Genomic DNA, 25,167 nt, shown 5'->3' on the forward strand with positions numbered 1-25,167 from the left:
ACTGATGACTTTTTAATAATTATCATAATTCAATGTTAAACGAAAATTGTATACTAATCAAACCAGATTAATTCTCATAAATTTAAAAACTTAAGAAAAGAAAAAGTTCTTCTCGAATCATCATATTTGATCCTTACTTCGAGTCGACTTATATCAGAAGAGAAATCCACTCGCGATACCAAGGTCTCGTTCATTAGACACCCAAGTCGAACACCTTGAGCATGCACCTGCGAGTGCTATATGAAAGCGAGTAAAGTGAGAGGAGAGGAAAGAGGAGAAGGGGAGTGAGAGACATTATAAGAACGTATCTCGAGAAACGATCGACCTTGTCGGGAGTACGCTCAAAAGAACAACAATACCCTCGTGAAGCTTCTTAACGGAAGGACCGATCATGATATATTAAATGATCCTTTAAAATTCTCGTCGATCTAAATTCTAAATTTTATCATTTGTTACAAAATTCTTCGTTGTATCTTTATTTTGATTTGCCGAACAATTTTATTCTATTTATTTGTGCGCCCATAAATGTTTTGAAATCAATTCTCCTGCAAGTACATCGCATCATTGAAAATGATTTTAAATAAATAAATAGACGTTGAAAATATAATAGAATTTAATTTTTCTCGATTTTGATCGACGATGAAATATTTTATTATATCGTAATTGGATAGAAACGTTAATGATGAACGAGCATTTAAATTTCTCCATAAATCATTTAAATTCTGAATTCTCTCTCTTTCTCTCTCTCTCTCTCTCTCTCTCTCTCTCTCTCTCTCTCTCTTTCTCTCTCTCTGTAGTTTTGTCGAACATGTTACGTTTGCACGTAACTCGAGCTACGAGAGTATGTAACTAGTCCTTGAGTTACGTGTTGAAGTTCGAGTTACGTGTTTATACGATGTAAATTATGATGTACGCTTCCTTTTACTTTAACGTATATCGTATTGATAATAATGAAAATATGATATTAATTGTAAATTATATCTATTAAAAAAAAAAAAAAAAAAAAAAAAAAAAAAAAAAAAAAAAAAAAAAAAGAGAAGCCATTTTCGATTTCGAATGTAATAACGCGTTGACGTATCGTTGTCGTAAACTTATCGGTTACCACGGGTACTGCAGAGATTAATTCGACGACACTGACGCCGTACAAGGACAAATCCGTTTCACGCGCTTTATATAGAAAACTTGCGGGCGATAAAAAGAGTATGAGAGAGAGAGAGAGAGAGAGAGAAAGAGAAGAGGGAGAGAGGAAGGGAAAAAAGAGAGACAAGAAGAATGTATTAACCCCCTCGATGTGATAAAATCGATGCATCTTTTTCATTTCCATCCGTTCGGAACAGTTCATTTCGTAGCGGAAGTATTCGAACGATGGATTGAGAAAGGACGTTTCTACGGAACGCGGATATTTTGACGAATGTGCTAAACTTTGAAAATCATGCCAAGTGTCGTGTCAAATAATACTTTGCAACTATAGAGATCGTTGTTTGCACGACAACAACGTACAAATATGGACGTGTTGTGTTAAAACGTGATCTTAAAAAAAAAAAAAAAAAAAAAAAAAAAAGAAAAAGAAAATAGAAAAATCACTCTCGTCCGACTTTCGCAATCGATAATCATCAATAGTATTTATTTTGGCACGTATAAATTGAACGAAAATAACAATGAACAACAATTAATCTTAATAACTTGGTAAAATTTCCACTAACGTTTACCACGAAAAATTGTCCGTGTTTTATCTAAGAAAACATGTATATTGAATGTACATGAGAATTATTAAATAAAAAGGATGGACAACGTGCCGTGTATGTAAACTTTTCGCATGATCGAGTAATATTTTTACTTATCCGTTTTATTCTTTTATTATTCTTCTTATTTCATTCTTTTGAAGAACAACAAATCAAGCTAATAATTTAACTTCATCGAAAGCTATTTATTGGCTTTTACTCTATCGTGTGCTCGACGTTAAGACGAATAATAAAGTCAATAAAAGTATTCGCGTTCGTCGTCGTAGCTCTGTTGAAGAATGCAAAGGTAATAAATCTAACTTGACTTTTGTAAATCTTGTTAAGAATCGTGCGACGAATAAAATGACAAAAATGAATTAACATAGTGGAGCTCCTTCGTACGACGAAGAACTTTTGCACGAAGCAATTTTCTTTTTCCTTTTCTTTTTATTTTTCCTTCTTTTAACATTTCTTTCACTAGACGATCAAAACAGGGAGACACACGCACGCGATTACTTTTCTCTTATTTTGTTTTCTTCTTCTTTTTTCTCCTCCTTTCATTTTCATTTTAATTTCTCGGTGCACTCGTTCTCACGCTTCGATGCAACGAAAACGAGGTTTTTTTTCTTCATATGCTATTGGAATATCTCGTGTTCTCACATTGTTCAGTCGCAAAAGGTTTACTCGTAAAATTGCTCTAAACATTTTAACTCGATTCTCCATGCCATTTCTACTTTGTTACCAACGTCCGATTTATAACTGTTTAGAGTTAAACGCTCCCTCGGCGTAATACTCTTCGATAAATCTTTTACGACGTGATATCGACCTTCGACCCCCGATGGTTTTCTTATAACCGATCGTATTGTTATTCGAGAGAATGGGCGTGAATCGTTAATCGTAATCGTATTCTCACGTGTTAATAATAAACTTTCAATCGTGAAATTTTCTCATCCCGGCTATTATTCCCTTTGATATGGCCTACAAATTTTTACGTTTTTTTCATTGGTTATAGTATAGCTTAATTACAACATCGTGGAATGTCGCAAGATCATAGACCAACTGCATTTGGCGTACGTCTCTCTCGGCGGTCTTGAGATTTATAGTTTGCAAAAGAGAGAGAGAGAGAGAGAGGGAGAGAGGAAGAGAACATTAAAAGTTGACTAGGAGAAGACGCGTAATAAATCAATTACATCGAATAGAAGGATGCCACTTTATATACTATTTAACTTCACGTAAATAAAATCTTTTGTTTACTATTCATTCTACTTTCTCTTTCGTCTACGTGTATTCGTACACACTTTATCCAACCTTCGTGACATCGTGCGATTTCATAAGGAAAAAAATAAAAATAAAATAAACCAACAAAAATTTGCAGAGAATTGTCTGATAAAATTGTCGTGAGAGTCAAGGTCATTGATCGACATCGATCAAAATACTTCCGATCATTTAGCGTGTGTGTATATATATATATATATATATATATATATATATATATATGTATGTACATATATATATGTAGACGATCATTTCGATTCGATTTTAAAAAGTGAATACATATTTGCTTTGAATTTCTGCACGTTGCCTCTTCGATAAGATATCATTCAATGTTTTTCTTCTTCGTTCGAAAAGAAATTACTCTTCATACAGTTATCCTATATCGTTCGTTTCATTGTTTATTATTATCCTCTATGCCTTTACTTTCTTCACCTTTTGCATCGGCGATTGGTATTTTAACAACGTGTGGGTGGGTGGTGTATCGGATACGCATCGTTGCCCACCGTAACAATTTTAAATCGACTCGATTCTTTCGTTATCATTCTCGATACGAATAAAAGACAAAGCTGCGAGAAAATTACAATCGTGTCTCACTATTTGACCTAGATTCGTTACAAAATTCCAATAATTTTTATTTTTATTAATTAGATATTCGAAGGAACGACGAGAGAATCGAAATATTTCTCTTTCGTAGAAATTTATGATCCTACGATATCAAAAAAAAAAAAAAAAAAAAAAAAAAAGGAAGAAAAAAAGATGAATGAAAGAATATGTCGACTTTGATTTTTCTTTCGTTTTACAATTCTCCTTAAATAATTAAAGAATAGGACGAATCTCATTTTATTTTTTGAGCTAAATCGAACTTAGAATACGTAGCTCGTCCCACGAGACGACAGGTGGCATTTCTAGCATGGCAATTTAAAAGCGAATTAATTTTAAAACGGTATGATAAAAGTGTGGGCGGCATGCGTATACATCGACTAACGCGAGAAATAAATTTTCTTCAGAATTTTCTTCCCAGTTGGCAAGCCATCGTCGTCGTAATTGAAAGAACGAGAATAAGAACGCGATTGTTTCGCGTTTGTTTCTATGCAATTGTACGAGCCCAAAATTTATCGTTTTTAATTGACGATTCTAATTCATTGTAAAAGTTCAATGCATTTTTAATGTGATTGGTTATGGTATGCTCTGACGTACGTCGACCAAACGCGGCGTTAATGAATCTTCATTGTCTTGGACTACACATACACATTCTCTCTCTTTTTCTCTCTCTCTCTCTCTCTATCTTTCTCTTTCGTCTTTCTGTCTCGTTAAAGGGTTTCTTTATAAGAAAGGCAATCAACTTGGCGGCGACCCACGAGTCGAGTCTCTCTTCGCCTTTTGCAGTCTTCTAGACGAGCTGTTTTTATCGACCTTCTACATTTAACGTCGTAATATTTATACGATATCTGTAATTAATCGTATGAAATAGTAATTATTCATCTTATGCATATTCTTTATCGAAATATTATTCACATATCGTAACATTGTTATATTATTTTGTAATAATTTACATTATTATCGTTAAGAAAATAATCTATACTTTATCAAAATATTTCAAAGTATAGTAACATTATTAAACGTAATATTTATTCTCTAGTTATAATTATACATTACTATTAATAGAAAGTAAAGTAATTTTCTTTTAAAAGATAAAATGCAACGTGATTATGAAAGATGTTAATGCGTTTCGAACGAAATGTGAAACAGATTCGAAGGAGAGTCTTCGTAGAAACGATCGTTGCAACATACTTTACCTCTACTATCTTTCAAGATGCATCGAACATCGAAAGATTTACACGTGTAAAGGTCTTATTACCCCACACATTTTATTTGCCATGCAATCGAGAGAGAACAAGAGAGAGAAAGAGAGAGAGAGAGAGAGAGAGAGAGAGAGAGAGAGAGAGAGAGAGAGAGAGAGAAGAGAAGAGATCCATCTCCTTCGATCGATAATTGATTCTGTCTATTACACGTGTACTCTTCTCTTATATCTTCGATGGAGTATTTAACGTGTTCATCATATGCACGTGTTTGTATGTTTAGGTGTACCTATATATATATATATATATATACATGTATGTAAGTGTTTCTCTTGTCTGTCTCTTTCTCTTTTTCTCTCTCTCTTTTTCTGTGTGTACTTTCAACGCGTTTATCTTTGGACAGGGATACCCAAACAAAAATACATCGATGCGCATACTTAGAGCATTACCTCATACATCGATATATATCACGTCGGTATATTATATATATATATATATATATATATATATATATATATATATATAATGTCGATGGCGAAACGAGAAAAAAAAACTAGAAAAAATTCGATAGAAAAGGTCGATAGAGAAAAAAAATGTATCTTTAACATTTTACGTATGTATGTATATATCTCGATTTTGATTTTTTTTTCTCTCTCTCTCTCTCTCTCTCTCTCTCTCCACCTTTACGTTTCTAGAACTAGATTTAATCGAGGGAAAGGTGATATACAGTTAGGAAAATACATTTTGTTGAAATCAAAATCTTACTCGAGATTTAAATAGACGATGGCGACAAGAAAAGGATGGATGGGTTGGATGGATGGATGGATGGATGGTTGCTTAGATGGATGGATGGATGTTCCTGTGCGAGACGGCGTCGCGTCTGTGAAATTTAATAAAATCACGATTCTAGGAAGAATAGAAGATAGGGGAGAAGTCGAGAAGAGAGGGGAACAAAAAAGAAAAAGGGAGAAAAAAAAAGTAGGAGAAGTGATTTGCTCCTCGAACGCAACGAGTGTGATGTGTGTCGATAATGGGGACAAGCGATGGCAACTTACGCTGCGTATACGTTTTCGCTCACGTTTAAACGGGTTGAACCTGAAGTAGGTTTCTAGGTTGATCTCAGTGAATCTTTTTTTCTCTTCTGGATCGTTTTTAAAGAGCGTTACGCTGCCACGCTTGAAGGAACATACGTACGTACCCGTGGCCCTTCCCCGTGATCTTTCTTTTTTCTTTTTATTTTCTTTCTTTCTCTCTATTTTTTTCTTTTTCTTTTTCTTTCTCTCTTTTTCCACGTCGATGAAATTTCGACGGAACTCGATAGCGTTCATTTGGGGCACGTGTGCTAAAGAATTTTAAACGATATTATATAATAATAATAATAATAATAATAATAATAATAATAATAATAATAATAATAATATATAAGAGAAAAGAGAGAGAAAGAGAGAGAGCGAAAAGTGGAGAGATGAACTTCGATCACGAAATTTCTTTCATTGGTTCAACGAGATAAGGTCGATCCCTTTTAACTCGGCAAATTGAAGATGATTCGCAAAAATGTTTCGGCTAATTCTCTCTTAAATGATCTTTTAAACGATCGTAGTATTATCTCTTCTATTATATTCGATGTTGCAAATAACAAAGAAAAAAGAAATAAAAAAAAAAAAAAAGAAAAAAGAAAACAAGAAAAACAAAACAAAAGAATTTGCTCTTCAATTAACAATGCCTACTACTACATTTCCGATAATGTACAATTTCATCGTAAATTTGTGATATCACCGGTCAATGTTTATCGCACAGAAAAACATAAAGTAAACGTTTTCGTACGAGATATGAATTTTCGTTTGTCCTTGGGAAAAGATTCCTGCGACGAAAAAGCTATTTCCATTGGTGGCATCCAGCACATGCCAATTATTTTGGTTATTCCGATTCGTTCGAAGCGACTGACCGACAATTTACTCCTCCTCGATCTTCCTCACTGTTTTTTTTTTCTATCTCTCTCTCTCTCTCTGTGGTTATCCATCTTTCTCTCTCTCTGTCTCTCTCTCTCTCTCTTTCTGTTCATCTTTTTCTTATTCGTTCTTAGGATCGATGCGTATTTTTTTTTCTCTCTATCTTGTTGTCCGGTTTCGCTTCTATGTAGGTTTGTCGTCGTCTCGTCGTCTCGTCGTCGTCGTCGTCGTCGTCGTTGTCGTAGTCGGTGTCATAGTCGTAGTCGTAATCGTAGTCATAGTCGTTACGTAAATAGAGATTTCGCAAAGACTTTATGACCGAAAGAACGTGCAACGAACGTTTCTTCGACGGATACAAGATCGATGTCTAATATTTGTTCGTCTAGTCGACGACGACGAAGTCAAATTTATAAGTAGCTCCTTCCAAGACGAATATTTCGGGTCGATCAATGTCAACCCCGAAGTAAAGATTCTTCTCTTCGTCTCAGCTTCCCTTACTTCCACGATTTTACTGTTGCAATAGTTCTCATTAAATGACAGATATGATAAATGAATACCACTCGATAATAATCGAACGTTTTAATGATCGTTTCGCGAATAATTTATTTCGATCAATAGCGTTAAACTTTGTTGTTTTATTTGACCAATTTAATTGATCCTATGTACCCTTACCAATTTGATTTCGAGTAATATTGACCTAGACATTCCTATCGACGATCATTGGACCACAAAGACGTAGAAGAAGCCAGAGGGTTAAACAACGGAAGCCAGGACGAGACACTATCTCTCGACCGTGTACATGCTCTCTGGCTAAATCCTCTATTTTCTTTGGCACAAGCGCCAAAACTTTAACTTGGACGTTGGTAAAGTAACGAGGACCCAAAGTTAAAAGGGTAACCTCGGTGCTTTTAACCGTGTTATTTTTTAAGGGATCGAACGATTCTTCTCTCGAGTCGTTCGCAAAAATCGAATCTCATATACGAAAAGAGAAAATATAATTTCTTTCTTTCTCTTTATATCTAAGAGTTCACGTTGGAATAAATCTTCGATAGAAAATTATTTCCTATTTGATTCGTCGTCCACTGAATGTAAATATTTTTTTTTTTTTGTTTCTGTTACAGTTTCCTAGTGAGTGCATCCTCACATACATGGAGTTTCAGCTGGATAGCGCAGAGTACTGCCAGGCTCAACACAAATAGAGAGATACGTCCAAGCATCGTGATAACACCTACCATCAGGTATCGTTGAAGCGTGGAGCGAAGGAAAGAGAGTGAGAGAGAGAGAGAGAGAGAGAGAGAGAGAGAGAGAGAGAGAGAGAGACATCGTGGGAAGATCAAAGCATCAGAAATATTTGGATCATCATCGGGGAGAGTGTTGTTAGAGAAAAGAAAATCAGCTAGTCATCACGCAAGACGTAGAAGAATTTAATAGAAACAATTGTTAATTTACATTAATAAATGCAAACGCCATAGTCACCGATCGCGCCTGATCCAGGAGCACTTATTGCCAAATAGGTAAAATAATATATAAAATATCGATGTAGTTATCGGAATTTTAATCTCTCAATCAGATTGTATTATTAAACACGGTATATATTTGATTTTGTAATTATCGTATGATCGTCTATTAATATTTTTTTTTTCTTTTTCCCTCTGTTTTCTTTTTTTCAGATTATCTTCCGAATAGTAGTCGAAGAGATCCCAGGTGGGAATAAATCGCATATCAACACCGCCTAATGTAACGTAGTCCTCACCCCCCCTTCGGCGAAATTCGCGCTCAGCTACCCTTCCCAAGGTCTACATGTAAACCCACTGTTCTGTCCTCTGTAAAAAATTAACAAAGTATTCGATTAGTTAAATGAAAAAACAACTTTATAAGACTGACATCTATGGGCTAAGTTGTCAAATTCAGCCCAGCTTCGCATAGTGTGGCACATTTGCAAAAGATTCGACAAAAAGAGAAACAAACAAACAAAAAAAAGAAGAATCGTAAATTTGAGCGTCGTATAAAGTCACCCGGGCGAGAAAACATAGAAAAAAAAAAAAAAAAAAAAAAAAAAAAAATAATAAGGAAATCCTTTTAAAAGTTATTTCACAAAAAGAGAGAAGGAAAAAGATATAAAACACTTGTAGCTGTAAGAGGAAATGAGCAACATGAGGGTAAAGGATATCAGGCCGGCGCCCGCCGAGATTGAATACAAAAACATGAAGTTCCTCATTACTGATCGGCCCAATGATCAGACCATTCATACTTTTATTCAAGTGAGAGTCAATTTATATGTGTTAATTAATTAAAATGAACGATATAATGAGAAGAATAATAAAAACGACTTTCTTTTTTTCTTTTTTTATTTTTTTTTTTTTTTTCTCTTTTTTTTTCTCTTTTTTTTTTCTTTTTCTCTATAGGAACTGAAAAAGCACAATGTGAAAGAAGTAGTGAGAGTCTGTGAACCAACGTACAAAGTTGAAGAACTTAAGACAGAAGGGATCAATGTCATAGATTTGGTATTTGACGATGGGACGTTTCCACCAAATGAGGTCATTAAATCGATATGATAATAAATATATATTTATTTGCTTATTTATTTATATTTATGAATATTTGATCGTTATTAACAAAAAAAAAAAAAAAAAAAAAAAAAACAAAAACAAAAAAAAAATTATAATTGCAGGTAGTCGATGAATGGTTCGAGCTACTAAAAAATCGATTCCGTGAAACACCTGATGCTTGCGTAGCGGTACACTGTGTCGCAGGGCTCGGTAGAGCGCCCGTATTAGTTGCTCTTGCTCTCATCGAATTGGGTCTCAAATACGAGGACGCTGTTGCTCTGATTAGAGAGTACGATCTCCAAGTTATTATCAAATTAAATATCTTATAAAATTCGAATGAATCGTCTAACCTATCGTTGGAATATTTTTTTGTTTCTCTTTTTAGAAAAAGGCGAGGCGCTATAAACGCAAAGCAACTGGCCTACCTTGAAAAGTATCGTCCCAAGTCTCGATTGAAGCTCAAAAATGGACAGAAAAATTCTTGCTGCATCCAATAAATAAATAAATAAAATAAAGTAAAATAAAAAAAAAAAAGAAGAAAAGAAATAATCTTTTAAAATGAACTTACTAATTCACATAATTGGTATACCTAATTGTATGGGTTTCCGCGCCTGATAACAAGTGACATTGTACACGACTCTGTCAAATGGCCTACCAGTGGAAATGCAACCAAACAATGAATCATTGCCAATGGCGATGTTTGTACCATCCCACGTGTCTAAAATAAGCAATCGAGAGTGTAATTCAGGTGCTTTAAATCGTGGCACTTTTCATTTACGAAAGTTGTATATTTATTTTTGATACTTAACCCATATTGAATTCCATAGGACAAAATAAGCGTTTATATTGTAAGAACTGTACCTCTAACACTAAAGAACGAGTATTACCGAATGCTGAAATACATTTGCACCGCTTGTCAAATTTCAAATCGCATTAAATTGTATATTATATGAAATATATCAGAGATATTTTCTTTTACTTTCTATATCTTCGGAATATCTATCGATCTATTTTGTTAGAGAGTTCTGGAGGCCAATCCACAGACTTACATAGTAGTACAACATCACGTTAGACGATCGATGAAATATTTTAGCATGCGATAATATTGTATGCTTATCGTTTAACCGATCGATCTCTGATGAACATGGTTCCTTTCGCGTTGAGATTATGCAAAGCTGTGAAATGCAGCTTCCAGAGGAATTTAGTGCAATACGAATGGCGCATAAGATTTTTTCGAGATAAATAAAGCATAGCACCGTGTATATATCTGTTTAATATTAAACAAACAAAACAAAACAAAAAAAAAATCATTTGACTCAACTTGCTTCAATGGGGAAAGAAAATATTCACAAGATTTTTTTCTTTTTTTTTTTTTCTCTTTTTTTTCTTTTTCTTTTCTTTTTTTTTTTTTTTTTTTGTTTAAGGAAAAATAAAGTATCGCACTTTGCAAACACGAGATGATGAATCATAAAATTGATTTGTTTAATAAAAAGAGAGTCTTCTCTTCTACGATATTAATAATGAAATAATCATGTATTATTAAAGAAAAACGCATAAGGCATATATCGACAAGGTGTGGTACTTGCGCTAACGGTATTGTTTCTATCTTATTTGACTTACACGAGAAAAGATCATGAAAAGCGAGCTAACTTGCTGCAGTAAATTCTAAAAAGCGATCACACTTTATTCTTATAACGAGTACTTAAATTTATCTCGATATTTAAAAAAAAAAAAAAAATAAAAAAATAAAAAAATAAAAAAAAGGTAAAAAGAAGAAAGAAAGAAAGAAAGAAAGAAAGAAAGAAAGATGTTTATAGCTGTAAAATATAAAATGTTTGAAGCTAATAAAGCGCGATTCTTGCAATATATTTTGCGAAGCTGTAAAGACGCAATGTTCCCATGTACGTACTTTAATGTACCCATCACCATTGTGGAGAAAATGCCTAATTTGTACAATATATAATGTAAGAGAGAGGATATCTCGACCGTTCGTGAACACTAGATTATATAATTACGGTAATTAATAACAAGAGACATTGCGTTGCATTTCCAATGGAATGCCTAATTGGTGGGTGTTCTTAAATCTTATTGGACTTGGAATCTGCGTTAACTTGAACGGCAAATATTGTGAAACCAATGCGAAGTATTTCATCCAAAGCTGTATATCACTTATCGTAGCGCAACGACAATTTTATCAAAACTTTTACAACAGTCTACGTTCGACAAATTTTAGAAATCATATATGCGTTAAGTATAAACATTTTTCTAATTCTTAAAGAAAACTTGATAGAATTGTCGATGTCACTACACGCCACACTAAACTGTGTTCAAAAGATTAGAAAAATTTCACTCCTAAAATAATAATGAATGTAATAATTAGATCATTTCATTAGTCCGTCGATCAGTCGCGAATGTACATCTTTTTTAAAAATAACTCGTCCTATATTCGCCTTATTGCTCGTTCCATGCTTAAACTACCAATAAGTTAATAACGACCATTGGCACTTTTGTCATTGGCCGTTTTTATAAGTTCTCGTTCATAAATGACTGCTAAAGTTGCCTGTTAATCTTTAAAAATAAATAAAAATTTTGTAATTGTTTTTTGCATCCAAGTATGCATGCAGGTATGTATGTATGTATGTAAGTATGTATGTATGTACACAATATTATGCTGTGCATTTACCATGATCACGGACTTTAAATGAAATGTTAATCTGGTACACCTCCTGTTTTGTAAGATTGAAAAACTGCAATATTTTTTACCAGAGGATGGAACGAGGGATATTCGTAAAGTAACAAATATTCAACCTTTAAATCCAAACTTGATTCATATTGATTCCACTTTATTCGATTGACCTTTGTTAAATTACCGTAATTTACATAGTATTGACATTATTTTAAGCGTGCTCTTTGCAAGCGAAATAGAATAATACTAATATTTTTTAAATAATTAGGTATACCTGATATTGTTTTTCTTTCTTTCTTTCTTTCTCTCTTTCTTTTTTTTTTCTTTTTTTTTTCTTTTCTTTTTGAAAAAGTTACCATCTCTCTCAAATTTGTATTATTTTGGTTTTAGTTTTATACGTCGATTCACTTCTTCAAGCGGTATTACTTCGTCAAAGAAGTAACGAAAAGGATTCATTATAGATTTTTTATCTGTGATACACTTTTTTGCACGGGAGAGAGTAAAACTAGAAAGGGAAATTCGAGTGGACTTATATTGCGATCTCATTTTTCATAAATATTGCATTAACATTGTGTAAAGAAGAAATATATATATATATGTATGTATGTATATATATATATATATATATTGAGAAAGAGGGAATAAATGGAATTTTAAAAGAGTTTATAAATATATCTAAATTAAGTTTAATATAAAGAAAGTTTATCTCATCTATAGGCACCAAGAAGTTAGAAAACATTATTGATCTTAATTTTTACTTTTTTTTTTTTTTTTTTTTTTTTTTTTTTTCTTAATTTATCTGCCGATAATTTTTGACGCCGGCAAAAGTTGCTGGCGGATAGAATGAAAAGAAATAAATGGGGACGATCCTAGTTAACGAGTACTCACAGAATATTAAGAATCATGGCACTCGAAGAAATGAATCGAATCGCTTCTAAACATTTGTCTTTTACTCATGTAAAGACATAGTAATGTAATTATCTGTAAATCTTTTTATAGTTACCATTTCATGATGGTGACCGTAAATCATGTTTGTGTAATGGTCAATATGCTTCGTTTTTAAATAAATTTCATCCAATGTGAATACCCAGAACAGGAATAACTTAGGTAACAAAGAAATCCTCTATTTTGAACAGACGTAATGAAATAATAGTCACTCCCTTCAAATCGATTTAAACAAGAAATAATAAATTTAACGAGTTAGCGCAATTTAAACAAGAATTAATATTATTATATATTTAATTTGTTAATGTAATTTACTCGTCACTATATTATTGACATTGATTAAACTAATTAAGAAATCGTTTTGTTATATTGTAAACATCAGTAATGAAATAAAAAAAGAACAGAAGACGTTTTGTGAGGAAAGAATATTTTATGATTATTTTCAGAATCTGACAAGATGTTAAATAAAATATTTCTACAAGCTAAGACGTAAGATCATAGAAATTATTACAAGATATTGGAGCATAGTTTACAATCAACGTTCTAAAATAATATTACAAGATATGATTTAAAAATGAAAAAAAGAAAAAGAAAGGGAACGGGATAACATTTAAAAAAATTTCCGATTAATATTAATTTTATACTTGGTTTTCTCTTTTTACATAAACATATCGTCGTATCCTGGAGGCGGTAATTCGTCGTTGTCAGGATTTTGTGGTCTCCGCGGTATTGGATTCAAATCGGGTGGTCCAAAAATATCAAACCTTGCTCCAGGTGGCACCGCTCCGCTAAAAAAATATTTTTATGATCAAGTAATTAGAAAGAAAAACAATGCATAGTTCAAAGTATATCTCTTAAGCATACTGTGGTAATCTTCCAGGTACTCCTAAACCACCGATTCCTCTTGGATCCATACCCCATGGTACACGAGAAAATGGATCATATATCATCCCACCACCTCTACCTCTTCCAAGAGGATCTAAATCTGCTGAACCTACTCTTCTTGGATCTGCTTCAGGATTCCTTCAACATATAATATAAAATATTATATGTTAAAACATTTAAAGAATAATATATAGACAGATCAAATCAATCGATATGAAAACATTACCAAGGTTGTGAAACGCTCGAAGGTCTTTGAGGTGGATCAACCCTTAATGGATCGGTACAAATATCTCTAGGTTTACGTTCAGAAGTTGATGTTTGAGTAGACATATCTACGCTATCAATAGGAAATACAGGTTCCAATAGTTCTTTACGAATTCTATGCATAACTGTTAGATACGATGGTATTAATTCTTCTAAAGGACCATGAAGCTTATTAACGGTTTGTTCTATAGGAAATTGTATATTTCCTATATTGTTATTATCTATCCTCTGTAAAAAGTATCTTATTAGAATAATGTCTATGGAAAACAAATACGTACACGTCTTAACACCGTAACGTTCTTATATTACCAATAAATTAATAAGTATATCCTCATCAGATTTTATTCCATACAAAAGAAATAATTTGCCATCTATCAAATAACGTAATGTATAATTAGGCCCTTTGTTCCAGTTCTCTGGAAGCAATTCTGAACCTCTTTCAGATGTATCAAATAATTTCTGAAATATTTAATAAATAAATATTATTCTGGATGGTGTAATATCGTAGATATTACATAGGGATAAATAATGCATATTAGAGGTTAGATTAGATACCGCAATATTGTGCAATAATGAAAAATAACGTCTAAAATAACGTATAATCTTTATATATATATATATAAAGTAATGTTTCGATATATACATGTTTATTAATTGTATGTTTTAATTATGTAAATATATAATGTTTCAATTACTTACGACATCTCCATAACCTAAACATTTAAAGCCACACTTTATGATATACCAGTGTACGAACAAAATAATAACATCTTCCTTTTTACAAATATCATTGTCAACTAATTTTTGTAACAATTCGAAACCAAACACAGATTTTGGATTACCAGACATTCTGAATGAATATAATGACAGTTCACTTTTACAGTTTTAAATGACGATTCGTTGACTCCGTTAGTCATGTAATGGTTGTTATACGTATCTTGAACTTATGCGCAATTTGAAGAGTCAATAATAATTTCTAAACTACAGATACGAGAGAATTAAGAATATCTTTTTAATTTCTTTAATATTTTATTAAATTTACTATTTTAACGTTAAACAAAGGAAAAAGATTATTCCATCTGAGATAACATGAAATTTAGAAGAAGAAAAAATGGTAAAATATGAGTTTTTCTATGGAAATTTCTATTTCTTCAACGCGTAGCTTACTGCAGCTATACTTTTATATGTCACTTTTCACGATAGTAAAAAATTCTTTGAAATAAAAAAAAATTAACCTACTGTTCAAATAATTCAATAATGGAATTCTATGATCAACGGAGCACCAAAATACAGGACCGAATTACTGCGCTTGCGCCAATGTTAAAATAAAAACAAAGAATTTCATTGGTCGATTTCGAGTCATACGGAGATCAATGAACGACAAGCAATCACGTATTTTCGCGAATAATTCACTATATGATTCACATTATTTTCATAATATGTTGATTCAATCGTAAAAATCTTAAAGGTGATTATATCGGGTAAAAGTAAATGTATTAATCATTTTTTTAGAATAATTATGAAAATATATTTTTATACTTTTTATATTTATGTATACAAACGTTCATATCAGGGTCATATATCGATAATCCAGAAGACTGTACAATATTAGAACTGGACGCAACTTCTCGCTGCGCAATTCTCTCATTTCTTCACAGATTTCTTTGATATATTTCTTATGTCTAGCGTGTCTAGAAATAAAATAGTAAAAGAATCGAAAAATATTTATACATATAAAAAAAAAAAATCAGAATACATAAATATAACTTACTTATCAATCACAATTTGAATGCTTTTATGAAAGTCTTGTTCCTCCTCATCTATCTCCAAAAAACTGGTTATCGTTCGTATTACTGTCATTTCTAGGAAGACCGCAAAAATTTCTATAGGAACTTTATGAGATATCCTCTGTAAATAGGACGACATCTGAGCGAGCATAGTATTTTTAAAACTTCGCCTTGCACTCCCAGAAAGTTTCTCTCTCTCTGATAGAATAAAGGTTATATTGATATTCGTTGAATTATTGGATGAAGCTGTAACGTCATTCGCACTAACTTTACTTTCAGATCTATTCAAAATTGGTAATGGATTTTCAGTCTGTCGTTGAAGAAACTCGGCAATATCTTGAATGCCAATTTTTCTTTCTTGAAACCTATCCCTTTCCCATGTCTGTACCCTTAGATAACCTTTTTCATTGTTCTTTAATAATATTATCTGAGTAATAGAATGTTCTTGACAATATTCTAATACCTCTTCTATCGTATTTGTATCTAATATAGTAGTTCTTATTCCCATTGACCATAGCTCGCGAAGTACATTAGCCATTTCCTTTTCTCTCCTTGGACAACCGTCGCAACATACAGCTATATCAATACCAAATTTATTTTCTCCGCAAATACTTTCAGACATTTCATCAACTGCACAAACTAACTTGTCCAGTGATATACTAATTCCAACGCCATACTGTTTATTTTCTTTATTAGTCATTCCCGTACGTTCCAATATCTGTCTAAATGACATTAACATCTTATCATAACGACCACCAGCAGCGATAACGTCTTGTCCACCTCTTCTTCGTCTACGCTTTACTTCGCACGTAATCTGATATATGACACCACTGTGTTGTTGAACGTTATGAACCAACAATGGAACAACCGTAACTGGCCACTAAAATGTTCGACATAAGAATTTATTTAAAGAATTAACAATCCAACGTTATCTTCTTCCAACATATTTATAATTACCTTAACACCTAAAGCTTCTATATTGGCGATTACTATTTCTATATCATGTAAACCTTCCTTCGCTAATCCTGCTGCATCACCTTTCCTTCTTGTTATTGTTCTTAGAATACTGGTAATCTTGGCGACAGAACTCTCAGTTTCAAATAAATTAAAAAGCGTTTCCATCGCTTGGTCCGTAAGACATAAGCTAATTAAATGTGTTTGTACTTGAAACTTTGAAAATTTGCCGTCACGTGCGTCGCACAATATAGAATAAATATCCTGATACTTTTCACGTTCTATCCCACAATACATTAATACAGCTTGTAATAATAATGTATGATTTAAACGTATTGTAAAATTACGTTCTCTTAATTGAGGAATTTCATTGAAAATTTCCCAAGCTATGAATATTAGTTCGGCTTCTGCCATTAAGTTATTAGCCATTGGACTTATTATATCAAAAGCACATTCGTACAATTCTCTCGGATGAAATCCACGAACCTATAATGCGAACGATTATAATATGTGATATTTATATAATTCTCTAATGAATTATGCATATATATTACCTTCTTCTCTCTGAATACACGTTCTATCGCGTATCTCCGAAGATGAGAGATATTATTCCAAGCGACATATCTGGCGAACGGAGCTCTTAGATCGTGTGGTATCGAGACAATACTACCAGTTCGTGTCATAAGTTTTACGCTTGCGTCAATAAAATTATTATGCTGATTAGACTTTGGCATTAAAAGTGGAGTTGCTAAATAAATACCACCATGTCTTTGAAATATTTCAATGACTTTAGCTTTCACATTCTCTTGTAAGTACAATCTTTTTGATGAAATGAGATTTGCAATTCCTCTAGCAGGCAAATTCATGTCATACGTGATATCTTCTGCTGGCGTTACTTCTTGGGTAAAACAAGAAGCGACCAAATATTTGTATGCCTTGCTTTGAGTGTTAGATAACGTATGTCGTACCATTTCTTGAAGTTCAGTCTCCTCTAATTGTGGAGGAGGTAAATAATCCGATGATAATAATTCCTGTGCCGTTGGTCGTTGACTAGGATCGTGATTCAATAACCAACTACGAGTAATAAAGGAAACATTTTTAATTCTATCTTTATTTAGAAAAAATATTTTCTAAAAGAAATCAAATATCGTGCAGATTATTACCGAAAAATATGTACTTGATGAGGCATATCGCCTTCTGATATGTCAGAGGGCAAAATAACATCTTTCGATCTCAAATTTAACAATATCTTTACTCTCTCCATTCCAGTTTTAAGAGGTTTGTAACACATTTCGAAAAGTATAATTCCCAAACTATAAATATCTACTTTTTGATTGTAAATAGCCTTTGCAGCCTTAGCAGAAAGTTCTGGCGCTACGTATAAAGCTGTACCTACTTGACCTGTTAAAGATCCTAATTCATCTACGTCATAACTTGTACCTAAATAAGAAATGATGCATTTCAAGTTAAATAATTATAAGAGCAAACGTAAAGAGTATTAAAAATCATACCTTTCTCTACCTTATCAGCTTCTTTATCGGTATCAACGGTCTGTGCTAATGACGATAATATATTAGTTGTAGCAAGACCGAAATCTCCAATTTTAACGTGATCATTACTATCCAAAAAAATATTAACAGGTTTTAGATCTCTATGTATCATACCCTGCTGATGTATATGTGCAAGGCCTTCAACAATTTCTCTAAACAATCTCCATACTCTTTCTTCATCTTCGTATAATCCATTATCAATTGCAGTTCTCAAAGTGCTTTTCTCACAAAATTCCATTTGTATATACATAAATTGTATTTCTTTTATTATAGAAGTATTAGTAATATTGATATTAATTTTTTCATGATTATCAGAATTATCAGGAGTAGTTTGAGAAATGCCATCTTTTTCAAATTCTATACTATCTGATGAATCAATTCGAAGGAATGTTCTCATTCTAAAATATATATTTATTGCAAGTTAATGAAACGTCTTTTTAATAGTAATTTGTTAAATTACTCACAAAAATGAACTATCTTCGTCGCTATCAGAATCACAGGATGCATCTGTATTATCATTGTCACTATCAGCTGTATTGGCTGCACTTGCTACAGATTCATAAGATATATTCCATTCAACGTCGTGTAAAGGTGGTGCAAGTCTTTCTATATCTTCACTTCCCAGATGCTAAAATTTCACGTCAGATATTTTTACAAGACAAGAAAAGTAGACATCGGTATAAATAAATAATATACAACGAGCGTTATACACACACACACACACACACACACACACACACACACACACACATATATATATATATATATATTATTTGATTCAATTTTATTGATAACATCATTAATAATATATTTACGTTAACTATATCTAATTTGGCCTGTTTGTTGCTTGTATTTAATGAGGAAGTAGTCACTGACGTTAATTCATTATGCTGGAGCGAATCATCCAAGGTAGCACTTTCAATCCATGAGTTATAATAACGAACGACATTTTCATGATTCATACGTGAAAGTAATTTTACTTCACGTGTGATCTTTCGATTTAATTGACGATTTTTCGGATTCAATTCGATTCGCTTGATGGCATATACACCTCCATCTAATTTATTTTTAACTTTTAAAACATCTCCAAAGGCTCCTTTTCCCAGCCACTTTAATATCTCAAATTCATTTTGTATGCGCGACTGTCCACCCAATGTTGGTAGATAAAGCTGAATGTCACAGTCTGGCTCTTCAGGTTCGTCAGACTTTTGTTCATTATTATTTTTAAGTTTAGGAGGAGACAAACCACGATCAAGAGGTGTTTTAATGAAACTGTGCTGTTGAAGTTGTTCAGCAGACCAACGCATTCTTTCATCACTAATAAGGCATTTTGAAATGAAGTCTTTTAAGTGAGGCTGAAAAATATACAAAACTATCATAATATTTTAATAATATAGAGTAGAACATAGTATATATTAATTATAAAATACCTGTAAAATTATTGCTAAATCGACATCCTTTTCGGACACTATCGTTCCTTTCAATAAAGAAAGCACCAATATACCGAATCGGTAAATATCTGCCTTTTTACCGCTTCTCCCTTGAATCGTTGGAAAATCATGCTCTACTTTAGCCAAAGAACTAGTACGATATATATCTGATAATCTTTTATCTAATGAATAATCTGCTAGTCTTATGACACCGGTATGATCTATAAAAACACTTGTATCACGCAAATCCCTATGTACAACATTATTCTCATGAAGGTACTGCAATGCTGAGAGAATGCCAGAAGCCAAATGCCTGAGTATGTCTATATCAATCGAAATGTTTTCCATAAGAAAAAATGCACATGTCGTACCAACCTATTTTTATAAAGTATATATGTTTTTATTAGAGTACTTAATAAATATGCATATATGTATATATAAATTGATACGTTACAATATACAACAATCATTATATAAAACCAATATAAATATACAAATACCTACCACAAATTCTTGAAGTATATAAATGACTATATTATTGTTATCCTGCAGATATCTCATATTTAAATAATGCACTAAATTTGGATGATGCAATTTATGTAAATGATTAAGTTCTTGCTCAAGACTACCTATTTGTTTCATAGCATATTGTAAATCTGCAGTATCACGTATTCCATGCTTTTCATTTTGTAAACCATATTTCAATGTCCATTCTGTAACCGCTAATAATTCACCCGATGTCATATCCAAACCGGCATAAACGATAGAACCCTTAGAACTATGTCCCAAACATTTTCCTCTATGGACTTGTCTTTCTCCTTTACTATTATCAAAGTGGAGAAGCTTCGTACCCCTATGCTCGCATAAAGAACCTTCCGAGCTTTCAGATGTACTCATGCATCTACGTCTAGAATATGTCCTTACTTTCTCATGCGGTGAGGATGGTAAAGTTTGAGAAACTATGTCCGATTCAATGGATTTTCGAACAAGATCTCTATGATTACGCATTTCAGCTTTCAATGCCTCTTGACGCTTCTGAATCTCATCTTGTAATACCTTATTTTATGATACAATGATAGATTAAGTAAAAACAATAGTAAAAACATATACATATAATATATAATTATAGTATAATAATAACCTGTCTCTCTTTATCCTCTTTAAGTTGTCTCTCCTGCATTTCATACTGTATTTTCTCTTGGTGTCTAGATATCATTTCTTCATAAAAACTACTATAACTTGGTTTATTGTGTTCGTGTAAATATTTTTGAACGTGTTGGGCAAGCTCAAAAATCATAACTTCGCCGCTTAATTGACGTGCCAAATATTCAAGCTCTGAATATAAAACTCCTACTTGCTGATTTGACAGACCTTGGCTATTTTTTAATTCTATGGTGGGTACTCTAAAATCATTTGTTGTTGTTGTTGTTGTTGTTGAAATACAAATTTGTATAAAATGAATTAGAAAAGTGTGTCAACTTACATGTCAGGATACTTTTCTCCACAGGTGATATGTAAATCTATTTGTGCATAAATTTGAGCTGGACCAGACATTCCTTTCTGTGGTGTTAATGTTATCAAAATATCTAATGGTTGCCATTTCCTTTTAGTTTTATTTTTTCTCAAATCACACAATTCATCACCAAATATAGACTGCGAATATTTGATTAATATTAAAAAAGAAAGAAAATGTAAACACAATCGAAAATATACGCACGACAACAAGAAAAAAAAAATAACTATACTTTTAATGCTTCCATTTCATTATCCTGACGATCTTTGCATGACTCAACATGAGACATTTTGAAAAAAATATTATTTATGCATTGTAAGCACTGTTATATCGCATTGATTAAAAGTAACGACAAAATTCACTTTAGTTTAATAGTTTCCTAAGTATCATTACTGGATCATCAAAATCTTAACCTAATCAAAGTCCAGTAATTCCAGCATACTAGCATTTTATTATATAGTTAGAACGGTCAGTGGTTTTCTTAGAATATTTCTTATATATAAAATTATTGTAAAATGATTCGTTTTTACATTCACTTTATTTATTTAATTGAAACCTTATAAACGAAAGAACGGACGTAAAGTCCCGCATCTTTCAATACTATCTTACTATATCATACTGTATTTATCGTATTCGCGCCGTCACCATCACACACAACATACATATAGGAAACTAATTTTTGTTAATGTCCATTATTCTCGATAGATTCGCTAGTATAGCACTAATTCATGCTCCCTCGTGCTTTTCAAACTCGAGACCAAAATTTATTGACAATTTATCATCGATATTTAATAATGTACTTTACAAATTGTTATATCCCTTAATCGTATCGTATGAAATTTCGTTTCATCGAATGAAAATGTTTATCGTCATAGAAACTGTCAAACGTTCTATGTCGTTTAGTGTTAGTGTTATATAGTTAAAACGTATGTATTTTTATATTATTGGAAAATGTTCTTATTTTATGGACGACCAATTTATATCGTTTTATTGTTTAAGGTAGATTAACGACTGTCCTCTATTATTGTAATTTAACAGCAATGTCGACAGACTACACAGAACGATATATTTTTGAAGCAGAATGGTATGACAAGATTGCTTGTATTTTGAAAAAATTTTATTTATATTATTATCCAGCAGACAATACAGTAGAATTGGTATGTTTTATAAATTATATTCTTTCAATCCTTGTAATGTAAATATTTTTGTACAATGTTATGAAAATATTACAGTTTGATATAAAGACAAAGAAAACATTTTTAAGAAGAACCAAATGCGAGGGTATTAAAGCAAAAGATTTTTATGTTGGAGCAGTTATAACAATATATTCACGAAACATAAAAATTATTGACTTTGCCGATAAGAGTACAAAGGCTAAATTGCAAACAATAACACAGAAGTGAGTATTATTAATGTTATACAAATAATATCGCTTAAATTTTTCATTTTATAAAAATTCTTTTTTTCAAATTACAGAACTTTTGCAATTATAAAGCCGGATGTAATGGATAAAATGGGCGAAATATTGAAAAATATTATAGCTCACAATTTTCATGTTGCAAATATTAAGATGGTAAAACTTACCCAAGAGCAAGCAACAGAATTTTGTAAAGGAAAAGAATCAACTCAATTGCCGTAAGTATTAAATCTCTTAAATGTAATTTACATGTTTTCTACGTATATACATATATTTTTTTCTCATACAGATTCATTATAAATTTTCTTACGTCTGAACCTATCTTAGCACTGGAACTTTTAGGAGATGATGCTGTTGCACAATGGCAGAAATTAATAGGCCCAGAAGATAGCGACGAAGCTCGTAAGACTGCACCATCCTCTTTAAGAGCATGTTATGGAAAGGACAATATTCAGAATGGCATTCATGGCTCTGAGAATCCAGAAGCAGCAGAGAATGTACATTGTTCTTTTCTTTTTTCTTTTCTTTTTTTAAATTTCAAATTTAATTTGATTTAGCTTATTCCTTTTCAGGAATTATCCTTTTTCTTTCCTGATCAAAAAAGCAAGAGGAAAGGACCTAGCAATACTGCAACGTTAAAAAATTGTACATGCTGTATTATTAAACCACATGCAGTGCAACAAAAACTAATAGGTAATCTATAATTTGTCTTATAGATAATTATCAGATTATATATTCGTCATTTTAATCATGTTGCATGAATATGGTTTAGGTCATATTATTGAAGATATTCAGAAAGCTGGTTATACAATCACTGCAATTCAACAATTTCATGTAGACTCAGTTAATGCAGAAGAATTCTTGGAAGTTTATAAAGGAGTACTTGCAGAGTATGGAGTAAGTTTGGAGTTTCTTTTTCTTTTCCCTTTTTTTTTTTTTTTTTTACATTAAATATGATATACAAAAAAAAAATATAACAGAATTATTAATCTAATACCAATATTTAAAACAGGCTATGGTAAGTGAGTTACAGACAGGACCTTGCATCGCAATGGAGATAACTCATAAGGATGAAAATTGTGATATACATGCAGACTTTAGAAAATTATGTGGTCCGATGGATCCGGTAAATACTTTTATATTATTCTTTCGAGAAAATATACGTTAATTTTTTTATTATCTTATTTTCTAGGATATTGCACGTCAGATAAGACCAAATACCTTAAGAGCAAAATATGGAAATACCAAAGTACAAAATGCTGTCCATTGTTCAGATTTACCAGAGGATGGACCTTTAGAGGTAAATCAAGTTTTGTGAATTATATAAGATTGTGTTAATATCTGTTTTCAATTGACATTTGTAAATATCCTTTAGGTCGAATATTTTTTCAAGATTCTTGATGAAATATGAATGTCATAATTGCGGCTATCAAACAACGATCATTTTTTTTCTACTTTTATCGAGGAAGGATTGAACGACAGATTATTTTATTACTTTTTTTTTTTTTTTACAATAGAACTTAAAACGTCAAGAGTCCCGTTTTACGTAATGAAAACATGCAAAATTTTTCTGCCATATGAAAAAAAAGAAAAAATGGATAATACAAATCCTCAGAATATTTCTTTGGAAATTTTTCTACGTAGATTAAGCTTGCGTAACATTACCTTTTATCGTGCGGAACGTCAATGCCGTAGAAATCTCAACTCGATCGTTTTGTGCAAAAAAAAAAGAGTTTACTTTTCCAGTTTCGCTTGAAACGCCTATTATTCCGATTTATGTGGCAATCGATCATTGCGATATACAAGAGGTTTATAACATCTAAGAAAACCGACGTGTATATAAATAGATTCCAATGGAATCCTACAGTAAAAATTTATCTTTCAGCCAAGTTATGAGACAAGCTCTTAGTATCACCATTTCTTTTTTATCGATTTACTCCCACTTATAATTCACCTAGATCGTTTAAATGATCGATTACTTTTTCACATTGTTTCCACTGGCTATCACTATTTCACCGCTTGATTTTTCAATTTTTCTTTTCACACGCAAGACAAAATTAATACAAAACAAATCATATGAATTGCATAAATGTACAGTTTCATATTATATTTATGGACAATATAATCGGTGCTTATAAATTGATAATTTCTCCTTAAGTAGTGAGTTTATCGCTTGACACCATATAATTTGTTGTGGCACGACAATAAAAACGTTATATTTAACTGAATATCCTCAATCTTAGAGAAATATTATTTCAGCGAGTGTCACTTATTAACAAATGAAAAAGAAATAAATAAAAAATAAAATATATATATATATATAAATAAAACTACTTACTCATTCATCTTGTAAAATAAATTGTATATATTATATTTACGATAAACTTCGACCACACAACCTTCGGTTTATTAGAATACGTGTTTTCGAACCGGTGTTGGCATA

General features: G+C 31.9%; 4 protein-coding genes across 16 annotated transcripts in view; 2 read left to right on the plus strand and 2 right to left on the minus strand.

Annotated features, from left to right (window-relative positions):
* Nucleotides 1-11,662, plus strand: part of LOC118446491 (PRL-1 phosphatase-like) — a 41,828-nt gene extending 30,166 nt beyond the window's left edge. For 4 of the 8 annotated variants that reach the window (XM_035877190.2, XM_035877201.2, XM_035877179.2 and 1 more), the window contains 5 exons: nucleotides 7,866-8,258; nucleotides 8,415-9,005; nucleotides 9,150-9,281; nucleotides 9,416-9,582; nucleotides 9,679-11,662. In XM_035877190.2, the coding sequence (XP_035733083.1) occupies nucleotides 8,889-9,005; nucleotides 9,150-9,281; nucleotides 9,416-9,582; nucleotides 9,679-9,790 (528 nt within the window). In that variant the 5' untranslated portion in view covers nucleotides 7,866-8,258; nucleotides 8,415-8,888 and the 3' untranslated portion in view covers nucleotides 9,791-11,662. Of the gene's footprint in view, nucleotides 1-7,865; nucleotides 8,259-8,414; nucleotides 9,006-9,149; nucleotides 9,282-9,415; nucleotides 9,596-9,678 lie in introns of all 8 variants that reach the window. The other 4 variants (XM_035877226.2, XM_035877219.2, XM_035877233.2 and 1 more) reach the window with 2 other exon arrangements.
* Nucleotides 11,663-13,334: 1,672 nt separating this feature from the next.
* On the minus strand, nucleotides 13,335-15,382 carry PI31 (Proteasome inhibitor 31 kDa). Its single transcript, XM_035877149.2, has 5 exons — nucleotides 14,773-15,382; nucleotides 14,383-14,532; nucleotides 14,036-14,301; nucleotides 13,789-13,947; nucleotides 13,335-13,712 (listed from the first exon to the last, which is right to left on the minus strand). The coding sequence occupies exons 1-5, from the start codon at nucleotides 14,920-14,922 to the stop codon at nucleotides 13,583-13,585; spliced, it is 855 nt and encodes a 284-aa protein (XP_035733042.1). The 5' UTR covers nucleotides 14,923-15,382; the 3' UTR covers nucleotides 13,335-13,582.
* A 224-nt stretch (nucleotides 15,383-15,606) lies between these two features.
* Gcn2 (eukaryotic translation initiation factor 2 alpha kinase Gcn2) lies at nucleotides 15,607-21,680 on the minus strand. Its single transcript, XM_035876865.2, has 13 exons — nucleotides 21,540-21,680; nucleotides 21,278-21,447; nucleotides 20,936-21,197; nucleotides 20,299-20,850; nucleotides 19,795-20,169; nucleotides 19,180-19,719; nucleotides 18,829-18,992; nucleotides 18,326-18,762; nucleotides 17,978-18,254; nucleotides 17,369-17,888; nucleotides 16,818-17,300; nucleotides 15,845-16,740; nucleotides 15,607-15,764 (listed from the first exon to the last, which is right to left on the minus strand). The coding sequence occupies exons 1-13, from the start codon at nucleotides 21,594-21,596 to the stop codon at nucleotides 15,638-15,640; spliced, it is 4,860 nt and encodes a 1,619-aa protein (XP_035732758.2). The 5' UTR covers nucleotides 21,597-21,680; the 3' UTR covers nucleotides 15,607-15,637.
* Nucleotides 21,072-24,993, plus strand: nmdyn-D7 (nucleoside diphosphate kinase homolog 7). 6 transcript variants are annotated; one of them, XM_035877093.2, is made up of 11 exons: nucleotides 21,622-21,775; nucleotides 22,013-22,233; nucleotides 22,307-22,464; nucleotides 22,540-22,706; nucleotides 22,784-22,942; nucleotides 23,014-23,221; nucleotides 23,297-23,417; nucleotides 23,497-23,621; nucleotides 23,737-23,850; nucleotides 23,917-24,024; nucleotides 24,100-24,993. In XM_035877093.2, exons 3-11 carry the CDS (start codon nucleotides 22,348-22,350, stop codon nucleotides 24,133-24,135), a joined length of 1,155 nt encoding a protein of 384 aa, XP_035732986.1. In that variant the 5' UTR covers nucleotides 21,622-21,775; nucleotides 22,013-22,233; nucleotides 22,307-22,347; the 3' UTR covers nucleotides 24,136-24,993. The 6 variants fall into 6 exon arrangements, with proteins under 6 accessions (XP_085515174.1, XP_035733012.1, XP_035733004.1 ...); XM_035877104.2 differs by having other exon boundaries at nucleotides 22,311-22,464; XM_085659048.1 differs by lacking the exons at nucleotides 21,622-21,775; nucleotides 22,013-22,233 and adding an exon at nucleotides 21,072-21,188 and having other exon boundaries at nucleotides 22,311-22,464.
* Nucleotides 24,994-25,167: the final 174 nt, after the last annotated feature.

The sequence above is a fragment of the Vespa mandarinia genome, chromosome 8, assembly GCF_050613455.1.
Source record: "Vespa mandarinia isolate Hongniang chromosome 8, ASM5061345v1, whole genome shotgun sequence".
Lineage (NCBI taxonomy): Eukaryota > Metazoa > Arthropoda > Insecta > Hymenoptera > Vespidae > Vespa > Vespa mandarinia.